This window comes from Castor canadensis, chromosome 15 (genome assembly GCF_047511655.1).
Source record: "Castor canadensis chromosome 15, mCasCan1.hap1v2, whole genome shotgun sequence".
Taxonomy (NCBI): domain Eukaryota; kingdom Metazoa; phylum Chordata; class Mammalia; order Rodentia; family Castoridae; genus Castor; species Castor canadensis.
In genome coordinates this window covers 88572976-88598065 of record NC_133400.1, presented here as the reverse complement: position 1 = coordinate 88598065, position 25090 = coordinate 88572976, and the positions used below count along the sequence as shown (strand labels likewise).

Below are 25090 nucleotides of genomic sequence, written 5' to 3'. Positions count from 1 at the left end.
TACTGCTATACCATGCCTGCAACTTCCTGTGAGTCTATAATCATTTCAAAAACTTTTTAAGAGCTAATAGGAGACAGTGCCAGACTTTAGAGCAAACATCCAGGCACACAGAGAGATTCAAACACACAAACACACACACATACACACACACACACGTATACACACTAGCAACTAGGACAAGTACTACACTAAGAGAAGGACGCAGTGCTAAGGCACTGAGGCAGAAAGGGAAGAGGTGGGTTTAGTTGGGTGGACCGAGGACTTCCATGCAAATACTGGTTCTCTGGGTGCTCACATTAGGGTAGCAATTATTATTATTATTTGCTATTACACTATTGATGGGGCTGGGGTGTGGTTTAACTTTCAGAAGCACTCTTAATGTCTGCAAGAACATTGTGGCAAAATATTACACCCACTTTACAGAAGAGCAAATGGACTCGGAGAGACCTTGGTAACCTCCCCACTTCCCCCTGCATTCAATTCTTTTGTCCCTACAATCAAACTACTTCACTTTGGTGGGTTTCTGTGTCACCTGGCTCTTCCCCAGTTGCTTTTTCTCATTGGTGCAAAGTTTTAAGGAAGGTCTGGGTCAGATTCATGACTGAAAGGGAGCACTGGACTCTTCCAGCCCTGAAGAGATGTCCTTAATCTTCTATAAGATCAAGTAGCGACCCATACACGTGTCTGTATCTAGGAAATACTCCGAAACACCAAGTCCAAGTTTTGAACCCAGATACTGAAAGCCTTCTAATGTGATGGGGAGGGAGCCCTTGGCCCTGCTGGTGAGTGGGGAAGGGTGGGTGCAGGGCCTCTGGGCAGCATGTCCCTACCTCGGGGGCGATGTAGTCAGGAGTCCCGCAGAAAGTATTGGTCTTTGCATCTCCCAGCATGTTCTCCTTGCACATCCCAAAGTCTGCTATCTTGATATGTCCATCTTTGTCCAACAGGATGTTATCTAGCTTCAGGTCCCTGAGAAGCGAAGCAAAGCAAACTCTCACATGAATAAATGCATTCATGGGGCATAGTGGCTCTTATTTCAGCCTGAGAGGGATTCTCAAGGGGGATCTTTGCCAGCCCTTCCTCCTGCAGACCTCTGCTCCCCAGATCACAGCTCTGCTCTGCACACCCGCAACTTGCTGACTAGTGACACATGCTCAATTTTCTCATTGTCTCTTGGCCTGCTGGTGAGGGCCTGAGCCTCTGGCAGCTTTTGTATCTTCCACACCTTGCAGTGGGAAAGGCCTAAGAGACAGACTCACTGAATGCCAGTTTCTACCATGGCTCTGTTTGCTTCTTTGTGGGTAAATTATACAGCATCTGATTACAAGTCCAGTTGGAGAAGGCTAGTCCTAACTAACGGAGAACCCCTTTGGAACCTGGACTCCCCCTCAACACTAGAATGCTACATCAAAAAAAAAATCCTCTCTCCTCTGCAAATAGCCCATTCTATTCTTAAGTAAATATAATTGACAATTTTTTTAAGTGAACGACGTAAATTATGCCTCCCCATGACTTTACCCATTGGTCTTTCTAGTCTTATTAGATGAGATACCCTAAATATTTGAGAAGTGATATCAAGTTTTCTCTTGTCTTTCTTTCACCAAGTTCAGGGACTTTGTTCCTCATCTGATGTGTTTTTCGGAACCTTCAACATCCCAGCCTCTACCCTCCAAATATCTCAAATTTGTCAATTTTCTTCTTGAGACATGGTGCTTGGAATGGAGTTAATGTCCGCTAAGCAGATGAACTGACTGGTGTGACTCCATGGTTCTATTAGCCCATTAGGGTCCCCTTTTGTTACTCTGGCCTAAGATATGGCTCTAGTTGTTTTAGCCGCTTCATCACAATAATGGTTAATATCGAGTTCATTAAAAACTAAAACCTTCAAGTATTTTTTTTGGGGGGGGAGTGGTGGTACTGAAGTTTGAACTCAAGGCCTTGCACTTGTTAAGCAAGTGCTCTACCACTTAAGCAATACCTCCAGCCTTTTTTGCTTTAGTTATTTTTCATATAGGGTCTTGTACTTTTTGCCTGACTGGCAAAAATAGGTATAGTCTTACCTATACCTCCTGAATAGCTGGATTACAAATATGCACCCCCACTCCCTCTGGTTTTCTTTGAGATAGGGTCTCACTAACTTTTTTGCTTGGGGTGGCCTCAAACTGTGATCCTCCTATCTCACCCTCCCAAGGAGCTGGGATTACAGCTGAAAGTCACTGCTATCAAACTACCATTATCTCAGTTCCTTCTCATCCCGGGAAACTGAGATTTTAAGGATAATTTAGGTATTTCACTTGCCACCAATTTTTTGAAGATTTTATCTGTTAGTTTTAGTCAATGGAATGGCATGAGTTCTAGTTTGTCATATAACATCCAGCTTGCTTTCCTTTTTGTCATCTCTCCACAAATGTCTGTACTTTCTGAGATCTGCTTTCTTTAAGAATAGTAAGGATAGGATCTGTGAAGGGGGCACTGTTTCTTATGCTCCCTCCCTTGCTGGAGCGAGGTTTTCTCTCTTGCTTGGTTATTACTAGACCTAACGGGGCTTAACTGGGGCAACTGGAGATTTTAGAAAAGACACAGGACAGACAGACAGACAGAAAGTTGGGTTCAGGTGTATTGGCAGATTGCTTCTTTTCTCTATCTTGATTCTTCCAGGCCTTTCTCCTTGCAGTTCTTTAAAACCTCGCTTCTAAAGCCTTTTTTAAAACCTTGCTTAAAACCACTTTCCTTAGGCTTGCACTGTCCCATTTGTGCTCTTAACTTATCTTTAGCTTAATTGCTCTTAAAGTCTTTTGCCCCCAGGTTTGCACTGTCTTATCTCTCTTTAGCTCTCTCAGAGCTCAAACTTACAAGCCAGCAGCTGCCTGAAAACTGCATATGCAAAACTCTTGAGGTCTCGGTCCTTAGACTTGCACTGTGCACTGTCCCATGTTCTCTTTGGCTTTTCTTTAGTTTCAGCCTTCCTAAGGCCTATAGGTAAATACCATCTTGCATTGCATCCAGTTCTCATAGGCTCGAATCTGCTCCCCACAGATCTGGGGCTGCTGATGGCTACCTGCTCTCGATAGTAAGCTACCATGGCATGAAGGAGTAAGAATACCCATTGTTCTTGTCCCTAATGGAACCTTGTCCTTGCTCAGGCTCCCTTCTTGAAGATTCTCTCTCAAAGGGCCAGGTAAGTAAGCCTGTCCCTTCTGCCTTTGTGGACTGACTCAACTGGTTCGCTCATTTTCTCTTTTGGGATATTGGCATTGCGATATGGAGCAGCAATCTGTCTTGGTGAGGTTCCAGAACTGAGAAGATATCTAGAGCTGCTTGTGGCATATGCCCTAGGAGAAAGTGAATACTTGTTTGTAAAGCAAGAGAAAAATGAAGTGGTTAGGCCAAGGGCAGAGACAGACACATATGATTCAAAAATGCAACAGAGGCAACTAGCAAGAATCTGCCCAGGTTTCCGAAGGGTCTGCCTTCTGGGTTCTGGTTTCTTAATGAGGCTGAGATTTTGCTTAAACAAAAGTTCAGGTTCCCTCATATAATTTGTCATCACTTCAAATTCTTCTAAAGTTTCCATCACTGTTTGTTTTTCCTGTCTCCCTTATTGAAATGGAAGCTTCATAAGCTTCACAAGTGTAGAAATACGTATTGCTTGTTATTTATTGAATTTTGATGGCCTGACAATGGCATACTGTGCACTGAGCACTCAGCAGCACTCACAGAATGAATTAATGAGCCAATGATTATTAGTTGGAATGCATGCCTGAGTAGCCAATCCCTTGTTTTCTCCACCTTTCTTTCACTTACTTCTTTGTAAGTTAGCTAGTGAAATCCAGAGTGGATTGCTGTTGCTTTGATAGAGCTGAGATCAGCAGATATTCCTGGAGTTGATGTCATCCAACTTCCCCAGCTTAGACATCCCCATTGCCCATGTGCCAACAACATCTCTGTTCAACTGGGAGTATAGCTCACATTCTTGTCAGTTATGTTTCTCCAGCTTCCTAACTCAAACACTGCCACACTTCCTTGATCAGGACTAAAGATGCCTAGTGTGTCTACCTCTTCCCATTACAGGGTGCTAATCGTTTTGCCTCCTAATCCTAATTTATACTTAATATACTTAAATATGCAACTTCATTGTGACTTAGGGATTTTATCCCTGTAAGTCCAATAATAGTTTGCATTTAACTTCTCATGCTGAAGTTTCAGGTTCATTATCTAATCCCCATGCAATGCCATACTGATATCATTTTGGGTTACAGCCATGTACATATGTTTCTAGAAATTTGGCTGAAGGATAGTTTTGGGGTCATCTTTAGGAAGCCAGATATCCAGCTGTGGTGCTATACATAGATTTTCAGAATAATGACATGGGATCCTATATTTACATTGGGTTTTTGTCTTTGCGTATGTATTTTTCATTTGATTCTCACAACAAGCCCTTTGATCTCAAATTATTATTATTATTTTTATTCATATTTTTTTCTGATGAGAAAAAAAAGACTCTTTGAGGTGATGTGATTTATTCCAGACCACAAAGCCAGCCCAGGGGTCCAGGATGCAAACCAGTATTTATCCTTTCTACCAAGCTCACCTGGTCTTTCTTATCAAACTGGTTTTACTAAAATATACAAGGATGTATTTTTAACTAATTCTAAAAATAAATGTTTCTCTGTGCTTCAGTCTAGGAATAATAAGCTTCACATCAATTTTTTAATTTACGCTGAAAAGTAGGCCAGCTATATTGGGGATTGTGAGAGAGAGGGTCATTGAAACTTTGAGAGATCCAAGTTGGAACAGGAAAGGTTCAAAAAAGGCTTCCTTGCACAGCCAGACCTACACTGGGGTAAGAAATGAGGGTAGAAGACCAGCCAGGTTCTCTGGAGCCAACTGGAAAAGCCATGGAACCCAAAGGCCCAGAACTTTCTGAGCGCATTGTGCTGCTTACTCCTCAAATAGCTCCGCTCAGGACTTCAGGACCCAGAGAAGAACTGCAAAGTCCAAGGCTCTGTTTTGTTTCTGTGAACATTTGTCTGCTCAAGGAATTACCTCTAAGGGCATTGAGTGTAACAGAACTGCAAGTGGAAGCCTTTCATTAGGTCATGCGGTCAATATAAGCAAAGCTCTTCCATTCTGAAAAGGCAGAGTGGAGTCAAAACTGACTTTATTGCCTACTTGCTCAGCCATGCCACTTCCTCTCTCTGAGCCTCTGATCACTCTCCCATAAAACATGGTCATGATGTCTGTCTGCCTGTCTCCTGTGACATCAGATGAGATAATCCATTTGGAAATGGTCTCAAATAATATGAGTTGTGTCCCATTTTATCATCAATAAAATACAATCTTAAGTCCCCTTTCAGTTTGATATATTAAGATTTGAGGGTCTAGATTATTCTCTTTCTATGTCTGCATATTTTCCAGGTCCTTGGTACTTACATTTGACCCAAAACAGGGCTTGTGGCATCTTTTAAGACATCACTACTTTTGTGGTTCCAATAGCAGGTGGTGAGACGTGACATCGGAACCATCTGCTTCTCTACATCTCATGGCCTCAATTCTTGTGACTGCCCAACCACAGGTTCCCTAAAGCTGGACACATTCATTTAATTTTCCTCCATTTGACCTTCGGGAAACTTTTTTTTTTGGTGCTAAGGGTCAGTCCAGGGCCTGTGCGTGCTTGCCAAACATTTTACCTCTGTCTACGACTGGGCTCCCCCAGACCTTTCCATTTGACCTTCTTATTCCTCTTTCTGTGCCTTCTCTGGAGACACTTTCTCCATTTTCAAAGACTCTCCCTCCTTTTAAAAACATCACTTGCTAACAGGACATTTTTATTGGTATACCACTACTCAATTCTAATGAGGTCTTTTCTTCCCTCAGCTCTCGTACTTTTAATTAAAATCATATTCACTTGGAACTTTAAAATAACATACTCCTTGTGTCTTTTCATGCAATTCTACCTAAAAAAAAAAAACCCAGAAGGTGGCTTTATTGGGAATCTGGGGGTTGGAATATCTACATGTTTTGTGCCTACTACAATGTCTAACAAAAGGGTGTACGATCAGTGGACACTCAGCAGTCTGTGCTACAGGTTGTAGAGGGTTGAATGGTAGCCCCCAAAGGATATGTCCATGTCCTAATCCCCAGAACCCTGGGAGTGTCACCTCAATTAGGAAAAAGATCTTCCCAATATAATTAAGTTAAGGATCTCAAGATAAGCTTTACTTGGATTATGGGAGAATGGTTAAATTCATCAAGGGTCCTAAAGGACTCACAGAGAAGACTCACATAGGGAGAAGAGAAAGCCATGTGAAGATGGAGGCAGAGACTGGAGTGGTGCAGCTATAAGGTAAGAAATGCCTGTAGCTTCCACAGGCTAGAAGTGAAGAAGGATCCTCCTCTAGACCTTTTGCTGGAAATATGGCTTTTCCCATACCTTGACTTTAGACATCTGGCCTCTAGAACTGTAATAAAGTAATGTTTTGTTTTTTTTTAAGCCACCAAGATTGTGGTAATTTCTTATGGCAGCTTTTCAAAACTAATATGCACAGTTTTATGAACAAACCCATAACCCTAAGTGATCAAATGAAGGAAGCTAATAGGATCCCTTTGCTGATTCAGTCACTAAATTAAAAATTTAGAGCAGTCAAATTACATGAGTAGTTGAGTTATGTCTTAAAGCAGACCAAATTCAATGTCAGTAGCACTGAAGCTCTGTAGGCAGCTTGCTGTCAACAATCAGTGTGGACCACAAAGATGATGGATTATACTCGATTTTAACTATTTGATGATGCCTTTCAAGGATCTCCTACAACTTCATGAGTATAATAAACAAACCCAGTATTCTTTCTTATTGGTATAAAAGAAGACTGAAAGAATATGACTTCCATGCATGGTAAGACTAAGATCCCTAAAATGGGTACATATTGAGATATTAAAGCTACTTATGGACCTTCATTAGTTTTTTTTTTTCTGTGTCCAATAATTTGCAAGAGGAAATGACAGAAGGAAGCACTGTGGTGTGTAGGAACAGACACACTGGGGCACGTGGGTTTAGTTTTATGAGATCCTTTCTAGCTTAAAAACCCCGGATTCCTGTTTTGGCCTTCCTATTGTTTCCTTCCCATTCTCACACTCATCCACCCCCCTACCCATCCATCCATCCATGCCCCTACCCATCCATCCATCCACCCACCTACCCATCCATCCACCCACCCCCCACCCATCCATCCATCCACCCACCGACCCATCCATCCATCCACTCCCTACCCATCTATCCATCCACCCACCTACCCATCCGTCCATCCACCCACCAACCCATCCATCCATCCACCCCCTACCCATCCATCCATCCACCCACCTACCCATTCATCCATCCACCCACTTACCCATCCATCCATCCACCCATCTACCCATCCATCCATCCACCCATCTACCCATCCATCCATCCACCCCACTTAACCTACTCAGTACTGAGGTACAAGTACATTTTAGGTGTCATAGGATTTACAGATTAAAGAGAGAAATAAAAAACATGGATCTTGATCAAGGTTTTCATATACTGTTCTAGTGAATATTTCTGTTTTCTGAGGATTGAAATGATCAAAATAAACTTCTTAATCTATTATTTTATAGATATATAAAATTATATTCAGTGAGCCTGCTTAAGAAGCCTGACTTTCAGACTGGAGGTGTGGCTCAAATGGTAGAGTGCTTGCTTTGCAAACATGAAGTCTTGAGTTCAAATCCCAGTCACACACAAAAACAAAACAAACAGGAAAAAAAAAAAAAACCAAAAAAACAGACAAGAAGCCTGACTTTCCAAACCTCGCCTAAGTGTTCAGTTCTGTGTTGCTAAATACAGCAGTCCCTGCTTGGGGCACCTCTGGAAATGGAGAGATCCCTCCTCCCTGTGGATTTTCCAGATAATGGCAGCACACTTTGTAAACACTAAAGTCTCGGTATTAATCATAGCTTTACACAGCCTGCCATCTGCAGCTATCCATGTGAAACACAATGAAACCTTTATTGGCGACTCTAGGCCATTACTATGAATCTGTCATGGTCTCCAGCAGCTCAGTCATCCTCCTTTCCAGGGCTTTTCTTTTTTCTTCTTCTTTTTCCCTCATAATATATAGTGTGTTGGAAACCTGACAACTGATATTTAAAGTTCTGTATGTTAATTACTTTCTCAATTATGATTTGAGAAAAGAAGACTGAAGTACAATAGCTGTCATCTCAGGGTTTTGGCAGCAGAGGATGAAATGATAATGTACAATAGAGAAATTCTGGATTCATGAAAGTGGATGAAGGAGGTGTTTTGTGCACTTCTACAGACTGTAGAACTGAAGGTTTTCATAGGGGTGTGTTTCGAAAGCACTTCCTTCCCCCAGAAGGAAAGCATTTTACAAGCATTTTTTGGTGAACCAAAGCAAACAGGAGGCCAAACAGAGGTAGAAAGGGAACAAATGAGAGAGAAAGCAGGGTGGTGGAAGGAAATGAGAGAGAATGGGTGAAAAAGAGAGTAAGAATCAGGACCAGAAGGAAAGATGACTTAAGTCTAGAACCTTCTTGCTTTGGAGACAGCAGTTTCTTATTTGGTTGTTATCAAATCCCACTGCAGTTCTCACTAAATGGTTCTTTTTCTTTAACAATGTCTAAAATGTATAATATTGCTAAATTTCTGTACCTAAAAGACACATAATTCTACTAATAGCAAGTGGCATGCCAGAGATCGATGACAAAGAATTTAAAGTGATGGTTAGCTGAGACTAAGCACTTCATAAAATTTCGTCCCTGGATTCCTAGACGCCACCCTGATGTTCCTGTTAAGTCCAAGGAGGGAGCATGTCATACTGTCAACATGTGCCACACTGTTTTGTGAACAAATAGAAATACATTTTCTGAAATGCCATTATCATTTCCTGACCTAAGTCACTTTCGGTCTCACTGATGCACCTGCCTTGTGAGCATCATCCTCTGAAATGGACATACTCCTCTTTTGTGGATGTCCAGAAGCATACAGTCCCTTCTCACTGACCCACTGACCTCTCGCAGTAGGAATGGGAGAAAATACCCTTCTCTCACTGTTGCAGGAGCCACACACTTCATGTCATTGCTCCAGTGACTAAGGGACTTTAAATGCAAAAGGAGATGTGACACAAGACTTAGGAATGGGTAGTGGTGTGGTTACTAGCAGCAATCACACGCGACTCTGTCTGTTCTTGTGCTGGGATACACTGGCTGTGGTTTCTGTTTCCTGCCCTTCAGACTTCCCATCATCCCATTTACTCCCCAGTCTATGCTCAGCATACCCAGAGACCCAACAAGCTTCAACATCCTTTAAATAAAAGCATTTTAAGATAAGACCACCAGTTAGTCATTATTGCTTACAATTAAGAAACACGCCTACTCAGTGCTGTTGGAAATGCCTTTGTCTACAATAGTGGAGCCAGCTGCCTCCAAGTCAGAAGCATCTAACGTGCTTGAGTGGAAGTCAGGATTTAGTACTGGACTGCAAGATAATGAGTACAATGTATCTACTCTGACTTTTGGGGTGTAATGTGGACACCTCCCTTCTTTCTAAGGGTTAAGTTGGCTACAAACGCTACTGAAAGTGGGTTCTGTTCTGGCTTGTATGCTACTGAAGAGGCCTTAGAACGCATTTTGCTGTAAACATTACTTCTACTGGAAATGAGCTGTTTGTTTCCAGTTCATGTCACTCAAGTGCATGATTAAATTAACTGGGCTAGAAAACACAATAGCTTAGTATTTGTATCCAAAAAGCACAATTTACCTATAGACAATTCCTTTGGAGTGAAGGAACTGCAGACCCAGGATGATTTCAGCAGCATAAAACCTGGGGAAAGAGAGCCAAGGATCAACATGAATGTTATAACCAGGAAAAAAAAAAAAACCCTAATCCAGAAGGCATCTGCAGAGAGCAAGGATTTACCAGGCTTGCCCAAAACACAATTCCAATGTCTTACTTTTGGACACCCCACTGTGTCTAGACACCCACAATTAAAAATGTTATAAAGGTATCTGGCAGACATAAAAAAATCCCTAACCTGGTCTGATATTTTATGTACAGTCAGTGCTCAACTAAATGGTATACACAAATAATTTTGTTTAATTCTAACAGGGAAAATGTCATCCATCCTATACCTAAGATGACATCTCCAGCCTCAGCTCTGAGGGTATGAAACAGAGCTGGAATCTTAAGTTGGTCCCCATCCCCATCACTGCTTATCTTTATATTTTAAACTACTGTGCTTGCAATGACTTTTTAAATTAATAAAACATACATAAACCTTAAATGTAAGAGTATTGTATGGTAGGAAAATAATTTCCCCCTTTATTTTAAACTGTGTGGAGCTCACAGAGTGGGGGCCATTCCAAATAGACCAGGCTGGTTTATTTCCATATTGACAGTATTTAGCCTGGGCAAGAAATATAGTCCAAGAGCAGAGAAAAGGGTATCAGAAGATGGAAGGAGATTAGGTACTCCTCATCTTCAGTGGTGACAGGCTTAAAGGAAATGAGTTTACGTATCTCGAGTGGGATTAGGGCAGACATGAGGCAGAGCTTCCTGGAAATGAAATTTGCTCTGTCTTATGGAAGAATGCAAAAATCTCCCTCTTGGAACGGTTTAGGACACAGTAGATAGAAAGCATGGAGAGGAAAGTGGGCCAAATGTGTTTCTAACACCAAAATTGCCCAGCAGGTGCTTTGCTGAGGAGAGTTCCTGGAGATTGGTGGGTACTACCCACTACATGTTACAAAAGAGCCATTTCAGCTGGGGTCTTGTAGGAGCTTCTGGGCCAAGTCCATGTTTCTGCTTATTCGGCTTAAACCACTCAGTATGTTCACAAAGAGGGGAGTGATAGATGACTGAGCATCAAGCCAAAAAACCAGCTAGCCTGCAAGCTATTATTTTTAAATGAGCCCAATGCCATGATTCTGCTTGAATGTCACAGTGAGTTTACTATTTGGGAAGTAAGACCTATGGGGGGTGGTGCTCGCAGGTGCCTTGGGACCTAGCTACAGTCCCACCCAGTAAACACAGCCTGCTCCATGCTAGCATGGAGGATTTATTCTCAAATTGGGAAAGTGGCTTTTCCCATTTCCTGCTTCTCCTGCCCCAAGAGCCAAATCCTTCACATTGAACTTCCCACGAAAGGCCTCAGCTAAAAGCTTCATCCCGGGGGCACCTTGAAGATCTGTGTTCCATTCTATTGCCTTTTTTCCAAATCGCAAAGTGCTTGCTTCTGTGTTCAATTATGTGAAGTGGGCCATTTCCTTGTGAAGCTAAATACTTGTTTCCCAAACATGGAAAAATGAAACACACCGACACAAATTTCAGTTTCACAAACTGGGAAAAGGGTTAGCTTGTTTGATAATATACCCAAGGGTTCTCGTGGCCCTGGGATTCAGGTGTGCCTAGTGAGGAAGCAAGAAAAACACCACGTGGGAATAATATTCTTGGGTACGGGTTCACAGAAACTAGGAAGGACACGGAAATCCCGCAAACACTTAGTAGGGCTCTTACGTGGCTCTGGAAAGATCAAACTTGTGGCAACTTTGGATGTGATACATTAAGTCTCCGCCATTGAGATACTCCATCACAAAGAAGAGGTTTTCCTGGGACAAAACAAAAACAATTCCAAATTTTAGCTCCTTAAAAAAAAAAAAAGAAAACAAAGATGACTTTTTAAATAGATCAGGTAATTTCAGAGGAACCAATTCTATCTTGAAATTGCTTATGAAGACGCTGAAAATAATTTAGTTGAACCACTGGGAATCCCAGTGGGATTTTTGGGTAACATCTGCTAGAAGTTTGTGTGCTGTGATTCAGCCCTCAGGAAGAGTACAAGAGTTCAGTTGGACAATCTGATTATATACTCATTGAAATCGACAATGTGTAGATGGTAAAAATCCGAGTTTTGTATTCCAAGAACAGGGCATGGAAAGATGTATTTGTGAGACACTCATTAAGTAATCATCAAGCATGTTCTGTGGATGAGAAAGCATGGGATGCTCGTGTTGCCTCATCCAACAAAGATGAATGACTTAGGGAGATTACGGTCAAGTTCGCTTTTTTACTCCCCATGCCAGACTTCACTCCGGGCAGAGGCAATCCACAGGTCCTAAGCATGTTGCTCCTAGCAGGGCACCGTGCATGAAGCTAGAACTGACACGGCAGCCAAGGCGAGGCTGGGTTGTCTTCAGGTAGTGGGTGGAAGTATGGGAGATCCTATAACTTTAACCAGCCTCTGTTTCTTCGACTTCCTGAGAGAATATTTCTTCCATAAAAACACTCATAGCTCTTGGGCACCCTGCATTTCCAAGCATTCTTAAGAAAAACAGAATTAGTAACCCGTAAAGTGTGGCGACATTGGAGTGTTTGTGCATGAATTTCCACCTAAAAACCTCATCTGGGTGATTTTTTTTAATGTAATTAACCATTACATCTCAAAATGAGACTAATCATGGTCACAGAGCATACGCGGTAATGGTACAGAGTTCTGGCCTCACGGTGACATTCACTGCCTGCCATTTGTACTGAGGCCAGGTTTCCACAGAACAGGGAAAACTAAACATCAGAGCAATTATCTCAGTATTTCATGGAAGGCTAAGAATCCACCTGCTTTTCCCAAAGTTGACCTCAAATCTATTTCCTAGTTCCAATCCTCTTTAGGTGGAGTCCACTCTTGTCTGGGTAGACAGGCCAAAATCCTCAGCTGACATAAGTCATAATGTTTACACTTCCAGACACAACTTGACAGCGACCATTTGCATGCACTTGCCTTTTCCTTGGCACACCTTCTCCATAGCTCTTGTTCCTATAAGTACCACGTGAACAACTCCCAGTTTTTACCTTTTTACTCAAAACTATACTAGCCTTGTACAAGCCATGACAGTGGCTTCTTCATATAAGTACTCAGGAGAATGAAAGGCTAAAAGCATGTGGTCAGACCATTTATAAGAGGGCTCAGGTGAATGGTTTCTTTCAAAAATGAAATTTCCCAATGTGTTCACTGTCAACTTGGACTTGGAGAAAGTGGAAGAACAGTACTGCAGGCAAAAAGTCAACACCACCCCCCACATTCTTCATACTAGTCCCACTTATTTGTAGGTTTAAATTAGACTCTGCACCTCCTGGGAACCTGGGGGAGTTGAAGCTGCCATTGACAGTCTTAAGATACCCATGGGAAGAAGACTTCTAGCTGGACTAGACTGTTACTAACCAGCTGTGTGATCAGGTAAACCACACCATCCCAGGGCCTTGGTTTCATTCTCTGAAAACTGAGATGTATCTGTGAGGTCCTTGACTCAAACCATACATTTTATGTTGTTTTCCTTTTTCTTGAGGAAAAAATGAAATTCATAAACTGTGATCAGTAAGCACATTACATGAAGTTTTATGTAGAGCTCCCAGGTAATAGAGTGTAATGAAGCAAGAGGATGCTACATTTACAAAATTCTCAGAGAGATCACTGCTCGGAAATAGTGCATATCTGAAGTATAATTAAGGAGTGAGTATGAATCTCCTCTTTGGACCTTCCCCAAAGGAGTGAGAATTATGGCTGGGCTCTTTATGGCCCATCAACACCCCCCCCCCAGAAGGTGAGGAAATGGGTCAAAGGGCTTCCTCTCTTAAGCAATCCCTGGGTAGGATCACAGAGCCTGGCATTTGGTTGGTTGCAAACACCTTTCTGTCTACACAGGTAATTAAGGTCCCAAGGGCCCTGAACCATTTGAATTTTTTTTTTTTTTTTTGGCAGTACTGGGGATTGAACTCAGGCCCTCACACTTGCTAGGCAAGAGCTCTCCCACCTGAGCCATACCTCAGTCCTTTTGCTTTTAGTTTCTTTTTTAGGTAGGGTCCAATGCTAACTTTGTCTGGGCTGGCCTTAGATCCTCATCCTCCTACCTTACCTGAGTATGTACCACCATACTCAGACCATGGGCAAAGGGTGAAAAATCAGACTACATCAGAAAGGAATGTGTCTTCGTGTTGTTTTGGGTAGGCAATGAGGGTGGCAGGTGAAAAAGTGTAACAGGTTGCTTTATTTTGTTTTTGAAATGTGCCTCTCATTCCCTGAGAAAGAACTCAAGCAGTTCTGCCTGCAGAACAGCACTGGAAAGCATGGATGCAAAGGAGCAGAACTTGAAGACCTCTGGGATTCTCACCTCTGTCCAAGTATGCTGACTCTTTGCTTTTTTAGGTGGCACAACATGCCATTTTGCTAAGTAGTTCCTTGAACAAGTGAGTTCTACATTAGGAAGGTTTCCTTGTTTATCTGGGTCCCTGAGGAAGAAATGCAGTAAAGTTCCTGGCACCTCTGGTGTTGTCAAGCTCAACACACTTATGGTAAAGTAAGTATTTCTATAAGACTTCCTACTAATACCATTCATGGCCTTCAGAGGACATCTTCTGAATGTCCTCCTACTGTCCACAGCAACAAAATACTGACCTTCAGTACAGTAGGTTTCACCTGGGGTCTGATGCTATAATTACACCAGGGGACTTGGAAGTGGGAATCCACTGACTACAGCTGAAGGGCCTTGGCTAACAGGAAGCCTTTGATGGGTCCTTCAGTGACATTCAATGAGTAACTCCAGTATTCAGTTTGTAAATACACCAGTGGCATGCATGCCACCATGTTTGTCTGGCCATGAGCACAGGAGTCATAGTTACTCAGTGCGTTGCTGTCATTTTGCAACAACTGGTTGAAGGCAACAATCAGTGTTGATATTCTGTTGCTAGATGGGTACTCAAATCTCTGTGGCTGTTTTTTTTTTTGGTGGTGGTGGTTTTAAAATAGGTATTTATTTCATTCTTGCAAATTGCTTGAATTTACATATGGAGTACTGTCGAAATTCAAAATAACCTAGTGTTTTTGTAGAGAATTCTGTGTGTGTATAAAATACTACTCAAAGCTTCTACAACTATCTTTCATCCCTTTGCTGTATTTTATTTTTCTATGTACTTATGAAAATATGAGCTATCACTCAGGGGACTCTAAAATCCAAATTCCTCTGCATTTATTTTCTTTGTTAAGCATCTATATGAAAATTTAGCTGTAAAAGTAATCTATTCTGGTAAAATGATGAAAGGAGGTAAAAACTGCAAACCAGAATAAAAAGTTTAAAGTTGTTTATGAATACAAAAACTGGAAAAAATAATTTTCCAAATAATAGGTATTAAATAATAAGTTTAGTGGTTTTCAGGGCCAAACCCCTGAAGCCATTCTGAGCTAATTTTCACCCGGTATCTTGTACTTCCCTTTGTGACTTCTCTCCTATTTATTAACTGTCAGTAAACCAAGGGTGGACTCATGTCCCAGAGGTGGGGAATTACTTCAGCATGGGGACTACCACAGCCAAGGTTACCATTCTTATATCTACTTATTAAAGACAAACGGTGTACAAGTCATCTTGTAGGGTTGTCCTCCAACGTAAGGTTTTAGATGAGAATTACAAGTCCTAACAGCTGACCTTTTGGCATTTACACCTCTGTGGCAGAGAAAAGGGAGGGTGTTCGTGTGTCAATGAAGACCAAGAGCTGGGGACAGTGCTGACCAGGCACATGGTTGAAGAGAACTACGTGTCTGGGCATGGGGCTTGCAGTCTTAGGTCAGCGCACTGGATGGTGTCCAAAGAGACTCAAACATTCCATGACATCCTTACCCGTCTGTTAGTGTGGTCACATCAATACTCAGTCACTTAGATATGCTGTTAATTTGGAAGGATGGAGAAATTTTGAATCTGGAGTATTTTATTCCTTCCTTTTATCCTTTATTTATTGAGAGAAATTTAAATATCTTAGAAAAACAGGTTTATTTCCTTTTCACAAGGATATACCATCATAAAACAACAACAGATTAACATTTGTATACTTTTTGTATCTAATGTGTGTGTGTGTGTGTGCGTGTGTATGTGAGAGAGAGAGAGAGACAGAGAGAGAGAGAGACAGAGAGAGAGAGAGAGAGAAAGACAGGGAGACAAATGGCTCTCTGCAAGCCTGAAAACTCATTCATTCGAGCCTGTTTATATTTCTCCTGTAAGCTCTAATTAGTAAAATTCACTACCTTTCATGGATTCATTAGTGTGTGTCATACATAGCGTTCTTGAATTTCAGGAGGTCTGTACCTTGCAATAGGGATTCAGGCTCAGTTGGTGTTTACTGTCTTAATTGTCCCATAGGGTCTTCTTGCATTAACTAACAAATTATTTTCCTTCACAACAAAAGTGCAAATAGAGCTCCGCTTCATGAATTTTAAAATGTTTTTTCCTTGCTGTGGTTAGGTCTCTGAGGAGAGGCAGTCTAGCAATTCCCTGGCTCCTCTACTTTCCAGCTGTTAACTTCAGGGGTTATTTATTCTTTGGGGTCACCCCCATTTCCTTATGTAGAAAGTGGAGATAACACAGCCACCTCATAGGGTTGCTATGAAGATTAAATGAGTTAAAATACACAATGTGTCCAGTCCATAGTGCACACACAGTGACTTCTCTATAAATGGCAGATGCTGTGTTGTTATTGTATTTATGACTATAATTATTGAATACAATATTTTCACATATGCATTTGGGAAATGTATATTTCACCAACAGCCTCAGGAATAGACTGAATTTTTATGCACAGGCAAGTTTTTAGGAATATGTGTCTGATTTGAAAATGATCTTTTCTGTTTTCACTGTTAGAAAATTGCAAAGAAAAAGGATGAGATACTCAAAAATTCTATCTTGGGTGCCTTGAATAATTTTCATTGGCTTCTTTCTTTTTTAGAAAACTTTTGAGTATTTTCCAATTTTTAAGTGTATTTTGATGTTATTTTATAATTAGGGAAATTTTAGTGAATTTTACCTCTTAAAAACTATTAGCAAGCTCTCCCCCCCCCACGAGGTCATTTATCAACTTATGTTTAAATGGTATATATTCTCAATATTTGCCAAAAGGGTTTGTGATTCTGGTTCAGATTTAAGCTATTAATGAGCCAACTCACAAAAGTACAAGGAAGAGCAAGCTTCTTAATCAATGTCAGTGTGGAAGAAGGTTCAGGATAAGGCTTTGATTTATTAATAGATGAGCATTGATTTGATTCACTGATACACAAGTATTGTACTGATAAGGAAACTTAGATTCAATGTTTGAAGTCAAGTAGGACTCTCCTTTTTGCTCACTTAAGTTGAAACTAATCCCACTTACCACTGTCCAAAAAATACAACCAGGCAGAGTCATCAAATCAGGTATAAAATCAGATTTTGAAATTGGGATTTAAAAATACTTTTAAAATTGCCTTTAGTCAAAGTACTACAGATGGAATGATTCTTCCAAAAGTTGAATCAAAATGACAGAAAGATCTGAAAAGGAAGGCGTAACTAAAATAAAGATTTATATTCATAATATGAAGGAAGATGCCTAAAGGCAAGATTAAAACAACAGCTTTAATAAAACGTGCCAAGTAATTCTCAGAGGATGGTGTTGCATACACAAGTAGCATTTAGAGCAGGTGGAAGTCCTGTTAAAATATACTAATATTTAAAACATCCGTTGATTCTTTAAAGGAGGCATAGGACACTTTGTGAATATTCTAGAATACATAAAGGGAATATTATAAAAATGAACTCAAAAGTCATTTACTATGCAGCTCTACATTGTGTTCTTGCAATGTTTACTTCTTGAGGGGGTGATACTGGGGTTTGAACTCAGGGCTTCACACTTGCAAGGCAAGCACTCTACTACTTGAGCCACACCTGTAGTGCATTTTGGTCTGGTTATTTTGGAGATGGGGTCTTGTGAACTATTTGCCCAGACTGGCCTTGAACTAAGATCCTCCTGATCTCAGCCTCCTACAGAGCTAGGATGACAGGTATGAGCCACTGGCATCCGGCAGTGATTATATTTTTCAAGAAAGTGAATGGAAAACACAACCAGTCGCATAGTGAACAACTAAGTGAAGGGCCACCTAATGTGCAAGGGATAAGTGGGAACTTGACACCATTACAAAGACTGGTTTATGATTTTATCAAACCAGTAACAATTAATTCTGAAAATTCATGGGTAATTTGGAAAATACCATGTAAATTGAAGTCAGGAACGTAGACTCCCTGTCCAGAAAAATAAGGTGTACAAAGTAGGAAAAGAATAGTTATGGCTTTTACCCCTAAGGTATCTTTTTTCTTCAAAAGTTAGCAAGTTAACATAATAAGCTTTATATAAAAGATGATTTGAAATCTGAGAAAAAAGTTAGGATGAAGTATTTATTATAAAACAGCTAAGCAAACCATTAGCCCTTTCAGAGTATCATAAGTTAAATGTACGTAAGAAACGATGTACCCTCCAAGATTACAGACTGACACTGTGGACATGGAGACTAGAAGTCAACGCCACTTGGCATGTCCTATGACAGCCATTGGAAGAGCTGGGATTTCCCTCAGAAGAACAGTGACAACTATGGTACATGTCTAAAATGAAATCAAATAACCCACATGAAATATTTAGCCCTGTTCTTGGTCTATACAAAGAGTGCCTTGCATGTTAACCTTTATTGTATATATTGGGCCTTAAAGAAACATTAGTCACACAAAGTTGAGAAAATAATCTGTGAGTTCAAAAAGTAGGTGTGGAGGCAGCTTCTAGTGTTTCAGGTTTACCAGAAGTGTTTTTTTTTTTTTTTTAAAGTCAAAGGACTCCTGGATATTTGTTCATTGATGGATGCCTCCTTGTGTATTGCGACTTTGGGCAGGACACCCTAAGCAATTTTGTGGATGCAACATTAATTTACCATAAATTGACACAGAAGTCTATTCATTTTGGCAAATTTGCTATAATTCATCTGCTGAATCACAGTTTTTGTTTTGTTTTGTTTCTTAAGGTGAGTCTCACTATGTAGCTCATAATAGCTTTGAACTCAAGATCCTCTTGCCTCTGCCTCCTGAGTGCTGGGATTACAGGTATGCACTCCCACATCCAAATCTGAATCCTAATAGTTTTGTTGTACAACACACGCACCTGATACACACCCAAGTGGTTCCCAATTTCTGAAATAGCGATCTGTCAGAGCACCTTAAAGAAGGAGGCTTATCAGTCACTGCAAATGGGGGCAGGATACAAAGTTAATTCTGCTCTTAGGGCCCAGACAAGTCTTTTCAAGGATGTGGTTTATGTGTGTATGTGTGTGTTTCTTTTCCTTGCTAACACTGTGATGATCATCAGGACTCCTATCTCAACTGAGGGAGGGTCTTATGGATTGAAGTGTCTTCACATGAAGAGTTTCACATGAAGTAGTTTCTGAACAAAATGCTCAAAATTAGACACATCTGGCAGTGTTATATTTTTCTTTCAAATCATGGAAATGCTAGAATGACATACTTTTAAAACTCTGTCAAATTGAAGGAGTATTTCTTTTATTTATTGCAATTCATATGGTATTTTCTCCGCAACAAAAGACTCAAACTTTTCTGCAAGTGCAATTTTTTAAAAAAATGTCCTTTTGGAGCCAAAAAAGGAGAACCAATGTCATATGACATGTTAGTGGACAAAGTGAAAGGCCATTAACTCATGGCCCGGAGTTGTAACCGCAAGTGGAGCTTTGTAGGCCCTATAAATAGAAAGTGAAACAGTTTTGTTTTTTCATAAAAGAGAAATTTCAAAGCAATACTGACAAAGAATGTGTGTTGTCTCAGGCGCAGGGTGGATGTGGCAGCAATGACAGAAATGGAGTTGCCTGGCATTCTGCCCCTACACCAGCTGGGGGCCACATGGAGGCCCGAACACCACAGCTGCTCTCACTCAAGTTCACCCTAGGAAGGACCCAAAGTGGCCTCATAAGACTGGAAGCTTCTTTTAAGTGTGAAATTGTAACACTTCTTAAATTACAGGTGGGCCTTTCAGAATTCAAAGGAGATTCGAATGAAGGCAGATCTTAGTCCACTCGTAATGTCTATGGAAAATTATTTCCTAAGAACAACAACAATGACATCCTCAGTGTTTTGGAACGAATCCATTGTTTGAAATGATTTTATCAGAGAGAGATCAGAAAAATGTGGGCTACCTGGATTATTAACCATTTACCCCAGCATAATTAGAAAGAGGGGCAATTATTTTTCTAAGCATTTTCTGTTTCTTATAGGTGACTATCTGGTTGCTACGGTGTGGCTTGTCACCAAGATTCTGACATTACGTGTCAGGGGAGGCCAATGTCCTAACAAAGCCAAATGGTAAGATTGAGCATCGCTCCCGGTGACAAGCCGAGTGGCCCTGTGGAAGTTTATTTTTTTTAAGAAGCCTGCTTTCTCATGGATAAAATAGGAACACTAATATCTATTTCATTGGCGTATCAGAATTAAATGAGATAATGTATTCAAAGTTCCTAGGCCCTCCAAAAAAGGTTTTTGTAACTATATATATATATATATTTAAATATATGCAGGCACAGAGATGGTTGTTTGCTTGCCCTACCCCATCCCCTGCAAAAAATATTTATTCTGGTACCAAAGTGCCCAGCTGAAAGACTCCATTCCCAAGTTTTCCTTGCAACTGTAGAGGGGTCAAAGAGATGAAACAGAAGTTTTTTGTGGGCCTCGTGGTAGTGTGCTTTAATAGGAAAGAGAAAGATGGCATGTGAATCTATTATTCTTTCCTTCCTCCTATCTCCTGACTAGAATGTGGCTGTGTGTGCTGGGCTTCAGCAGCCCCTTTGAACTGAGAAGAACCTTTGAGGATGGAAGCCCAGTGCTGTGGATGATGGAACAAGGTGACAGATGGTGCCTAGATGTCAGGGGACACCATGGAGCTTTCATTCCTGCTCTGAACATACTCATCTCACTCCTCATCTGAGAGAGAGAGAGAGAGAGAGAGAGAGAGAGAGAGAGAGAGAGACTTCTATTTTACTTAAGCCATTGTTACTTTCCTGTTACTCGAAGTCAAATACAGTTTCTCTTGAACACACAGATTATTTCAGATTTAGGTGATTCAGAAACTGGGGGATGACTTCTAATACACACAGTTTTTAAATAGTTTAATTTCATTTATCAAGAAAATTAAAAATGTACATTATCATTATTATTATCATCATCATTATTATTGAGACAAGGTCTTGCTATGTAGCTCAGGCTGGCTTTGAACTCAAGATTCTCCTGCATCAACCTCCTAAGTGCTGGGGAATTACAGGCATGCACCATCATGCCTGGCTGAATCTAATTATCAATGATATCTTAAAAATCAAGAAAACAGAATATTATTTTTCCAAATTCGGTAGGTCTTTTTTTCTACTTACTAATTAGAATTAAATGGGAAAATTAGCTTTGTAACTTAACCTTCACACAGTTTTAGAGACATGTTTCTTTGGGAGAAAAATACTGAACTTACAGATAGTGGGTCCACAGGAACAATATGTTGAATTAATCTAGCAGTGACTTTTGAAAGAAATTTGTCAAATGGAGCTTCAAAGTTATGTGTTTAATTTTTTCCAATTCACTCATGAGTGAATTCAGTTAAGATTTATGACGACTGTTCCTGTAATTAACTTTTATTGTCATTTACCCCAATTTTTTTGTTTTTATCTTTTAAGATGTAAATAACAAAAAATAGGTACTGAACACACAGGTTTAAAATCCAGTGCACAGGTTGGCTGGCATACATACTGGTGGGTATTGACAAGGGACCAAGCAATTTAAGCCTTGTGGACTTTCATATGAGACACAGAAAATATAAATACTAAGAAATAATAAAGAAATGTTAGTACAGAGTAAATCAAAGAATAAAAAAGCCATTCTTTCCTTCCATAAGACAATAACCACCCCCATGATGGTAATCCACAGTAGACTGTGGTACGAACAGTTAGTGTTAGAGCTTGCACGATGAACAAAGCTGTCTTGATCTAGCTCCTGAAAATGAATTTGACAGATTCTTTTGAGCTTTACTGAGATTCGGGGTTGATGAAAGGTTTCATACTTCTATGCTTAGATACCACAGGGGGTCTGGTTTACACCCTACCCCCTTTGCATGGTGATTCCTCCTCTCGGTCCTAAGCAGGGAGGTCAGAGCCCTGCCACTGAAGGGCAGAGCTGAGATAACTGGAACATCCAAGTTCACAGCTCTTCCACTCTTCATAGCTTCCTCAATTTCTTTACCATATTTCTCTCCTTCCACAGGTCATACAGCCCTCATCTTTGAACTTCAAAACTCTTTAGTGATTTAGTTCACAAGTGCCTTATTAATAACAAGTAAATAAATTCCTTTGGCACTGCCTAAAAACTCTGATATGCAACAGGTACACTCTCTGGAGGCGGAAAGCAAAGGAATAATTTTCTGTGAAAAACAACAATTCCCAAGTGGAATAAAGAGTGAATTTATCTTATTTCCTGTCTTTGCTAGTGTGCAAAGTGGACCTTGTCCCTGGAGCAGATCATCACTCACACTGCTGCTTTTTACTTTCACTAGGAGTTAAAATCAGCTACTTTGTTTGACTGGGAAGGTCAGAGTAAAAAATTAGTGCATCTCATAAGGAAGAATTCAGGATTCCTGGCAAAGCAGAATGCAAGCTTCATTTCTTTGCTTTCCTCTCTTTCTGTAAGAACTCAATTCCTTGAAATCTAAGTGCTGACCCAGTCACAGTTACATTTGATGTGCACATTCTCAGCCATTTTTTTTCCCTTTCTTGGGGCAGGAAAGCTGCTGATGGACTGACTGTGGTCTTCTCAAGGCATCACAGCTTGCATGGAAGCTTCAGAATATTCCCCATGAGAGAGAGAAAGAAACAAATGCAGCCTGTGGTTCTGATAGACAAGCCAGAGAAGAGGATGTACCTATTTTGTACAATGTGGGATTCTAACAGCTTTCCCCATAAGATAGGCAAACAATCGTGCATACAAATACATTAAAAAAATAATGGGGGAAAGATGCCAAATTAAATTGACTGGTTTAAGTGTCCCTAAGACTGCTGGTTTAAAGTGTATTTCTCAGTTTGCTACAAGCTTTACATCATTCCCAGAGGAAAAGTGAGGTGACAAGCAGCCCCCAGGATGCACAGACAAGTCTAGGATCCAGCCTGGGAGGGGGTGGTGGAGTTTGCCACTTTGACTCTAGGTAACATACCTATGCCACCTATCCTTCGATGTTTCCAGTAGATCTCACCCTCATCACCGGAAATTCTAGCCTGCTTTCTGCTGTGGAAATGAACCTACTTTCTCGCAGACCCTTATCACCATCCCTTCACGGGTTCATGCTTTCCTTCCCACAGCTCTCACCACCAGTGCCCAAAGTCCTTTCTGCCTTTGAAATTCTCATTTCTAGTTTCCCCCAGCTCTGGGAGAGGACTTCAAGTCTGCATTCTAATTTAATATTGCACTGTGAGAAGTATCACTGATACCTTTTAGACTATGGACTTTTCAAGGTCAGGAATTATATTATATACTTTGGTGGGGCTGGGGTTTGAACTCAGGGCTTCACACTGCTAGGGAGGAGCTCTACCACTTGAGTCACTCTGCCAGCTTATGTTATATATTTCCAAGTGTCCTCTTTGGAGCTTTGAATATAGTATGTGCTTTGCCGTGTGCCGTTTCCTCTTTATTTTAGGCAAGTTATATTATTTGTTTAGCTCTTCATTAAGTAGTGATTGGAAATCTACTGAGAGCTGCAGAAGTGGTGATAGAAGTCTAGCTGCTTCCTACTTTTCCCGATGGCTTCCCAGGAATTCTTTCCAGGACTGAAGATGCTTTGGAAATCCTCTATTGCTCATTCTATAGTTGCTGTTACTTGAAATTAAAAAGGGGGGAAAACCCATCCTTTGTGCTCTTTGGACCTTAGCCAAAGGTCCCCATGTAGGCCTCCTTAGTATTCTAGGCTATGTATTATAGGGATAGGGTGAAAAAGAATAGAAAAGTTAGAAAAGAAGAATCATAGTGCCTGTGTATGAAGATCAATCACAAGGATGTTCACTTCAGTGTTATTTAAATCAGGACAAAAAGTTAGAAACTTTTAATTAGATAAACCATATTCTAGAATAGCCACACATGCGAGGAAATGGAATACGACAGAATGTTAAAAATGCAAGTTACAAAATGGTAGATATTTATAGTGTGTTGTTATTTTTATTTGAAGAAATCCATGGGAGTGAGGGAAAACTCTACAAGGCTATACTTCAAAGTATATCCAAGTAATAACATAAATGATTCTTCTTTGAGAATTTCCCAAACTTTCTAAAACAAAATGAGTCAGGGAAAACAAATTTAATTTTTTTTTGGAAAAAGGAGACCAGGAAGAGAGTCCTCCCATAATGGCAGTATCTTTTAACAGGTTTTGCATAAGGGAAGGCGTCCAGAATCAATGGTGGCTCATCCACCATTTCCTTCACCTTTCTGAAGCTCACCTCCTCAGGAAGCCCACACTGAGAGCTGATTTTCCCACTAGTTGTTAAAAGTAAATTAGCAGAGCACAAGCATTTTCATCAATTTTCTAACTTTTGTCCCCTTAATACACACATGGTAGATGAACAACAAGGTCATCAATTGCTTAGAAGCCTGGTAGTTATGCTAAGTTAAACCAAATTCTAAAACAAAGCCAAGTAACTCAACGAATAGATTCAGAAGTAAAAGTCTTTCCAAAAGGACTACACCAAAAATTCTACCATGGTGCATAGAAGAGATGGAACTGTTTTTGCATGGATGGATGGAAGGCAGAGTAAAAGGTAAGATAAATATGGAAACAGGATCCATGTCTCCAAGTGAGAGTGACATGGCATGGCACTTGGGATAAGCTGGTGGAGGAGGAAGAGTGTCTGAGCAGAAACCATACCTTGGTCTGGAATGTACAGAACATGTGTGTTAGAAACGGATGCTCCCAGGCCAAGGACAGGACTCTCTTCTCCACCATCGTACACTCAACATCATCGTCCATCAAAACCACATCCTTCTTTAAGGCTTTTATTGCGAAGAATTGATTGTTTTTCTTGAACTCTGCTAGAAAGACCTAGAAGAGAGGGAAAGTGAGAATTTGGATTCTCACTTATTAAAGAAGAGACAGAACGCTGAGAAACACCTGTGCTGGGTAGGAAAAGAGGGGCCTTCTCCAACTCCCTTCCAT

The 25090-nt window shown here is 40.6% G+C and overlaps 1 protein-coding gene across 6 annotated transcripts in view; it reads right to left on the bottom strand.

Moving 5' to 3' along the window:
* The window catches only part of Prkcq (protein kinase C theta), a 125281-nt gene that overhangs the window by 19100 nt on the left and 81091 nt on the right, over nt 1–25090 (bottom strand). For all 6 annotated transcript variants that reach the window (XM_074056713.1, XM_020182801.2, XM_020182800.2 and 3 more), the window contains 4 exons: nt 24803–24976; nt 11549–11640; nt 9794–9856; nt 831–969 (listed from right to left, as the gene is read on the bottom strand). In XM_074056713.1, the coding sequence (XP_073912814.1) occupies nt 831–969; nt 9794–9856; nt 11549–11640; nt 24803–24976 (468 nt within the window). The remainder of the gene's footprint in view (nt 1–830; nt 970–9793; nt 9857–11548; nt 11641–24802; nt 24977–25090) is intronic.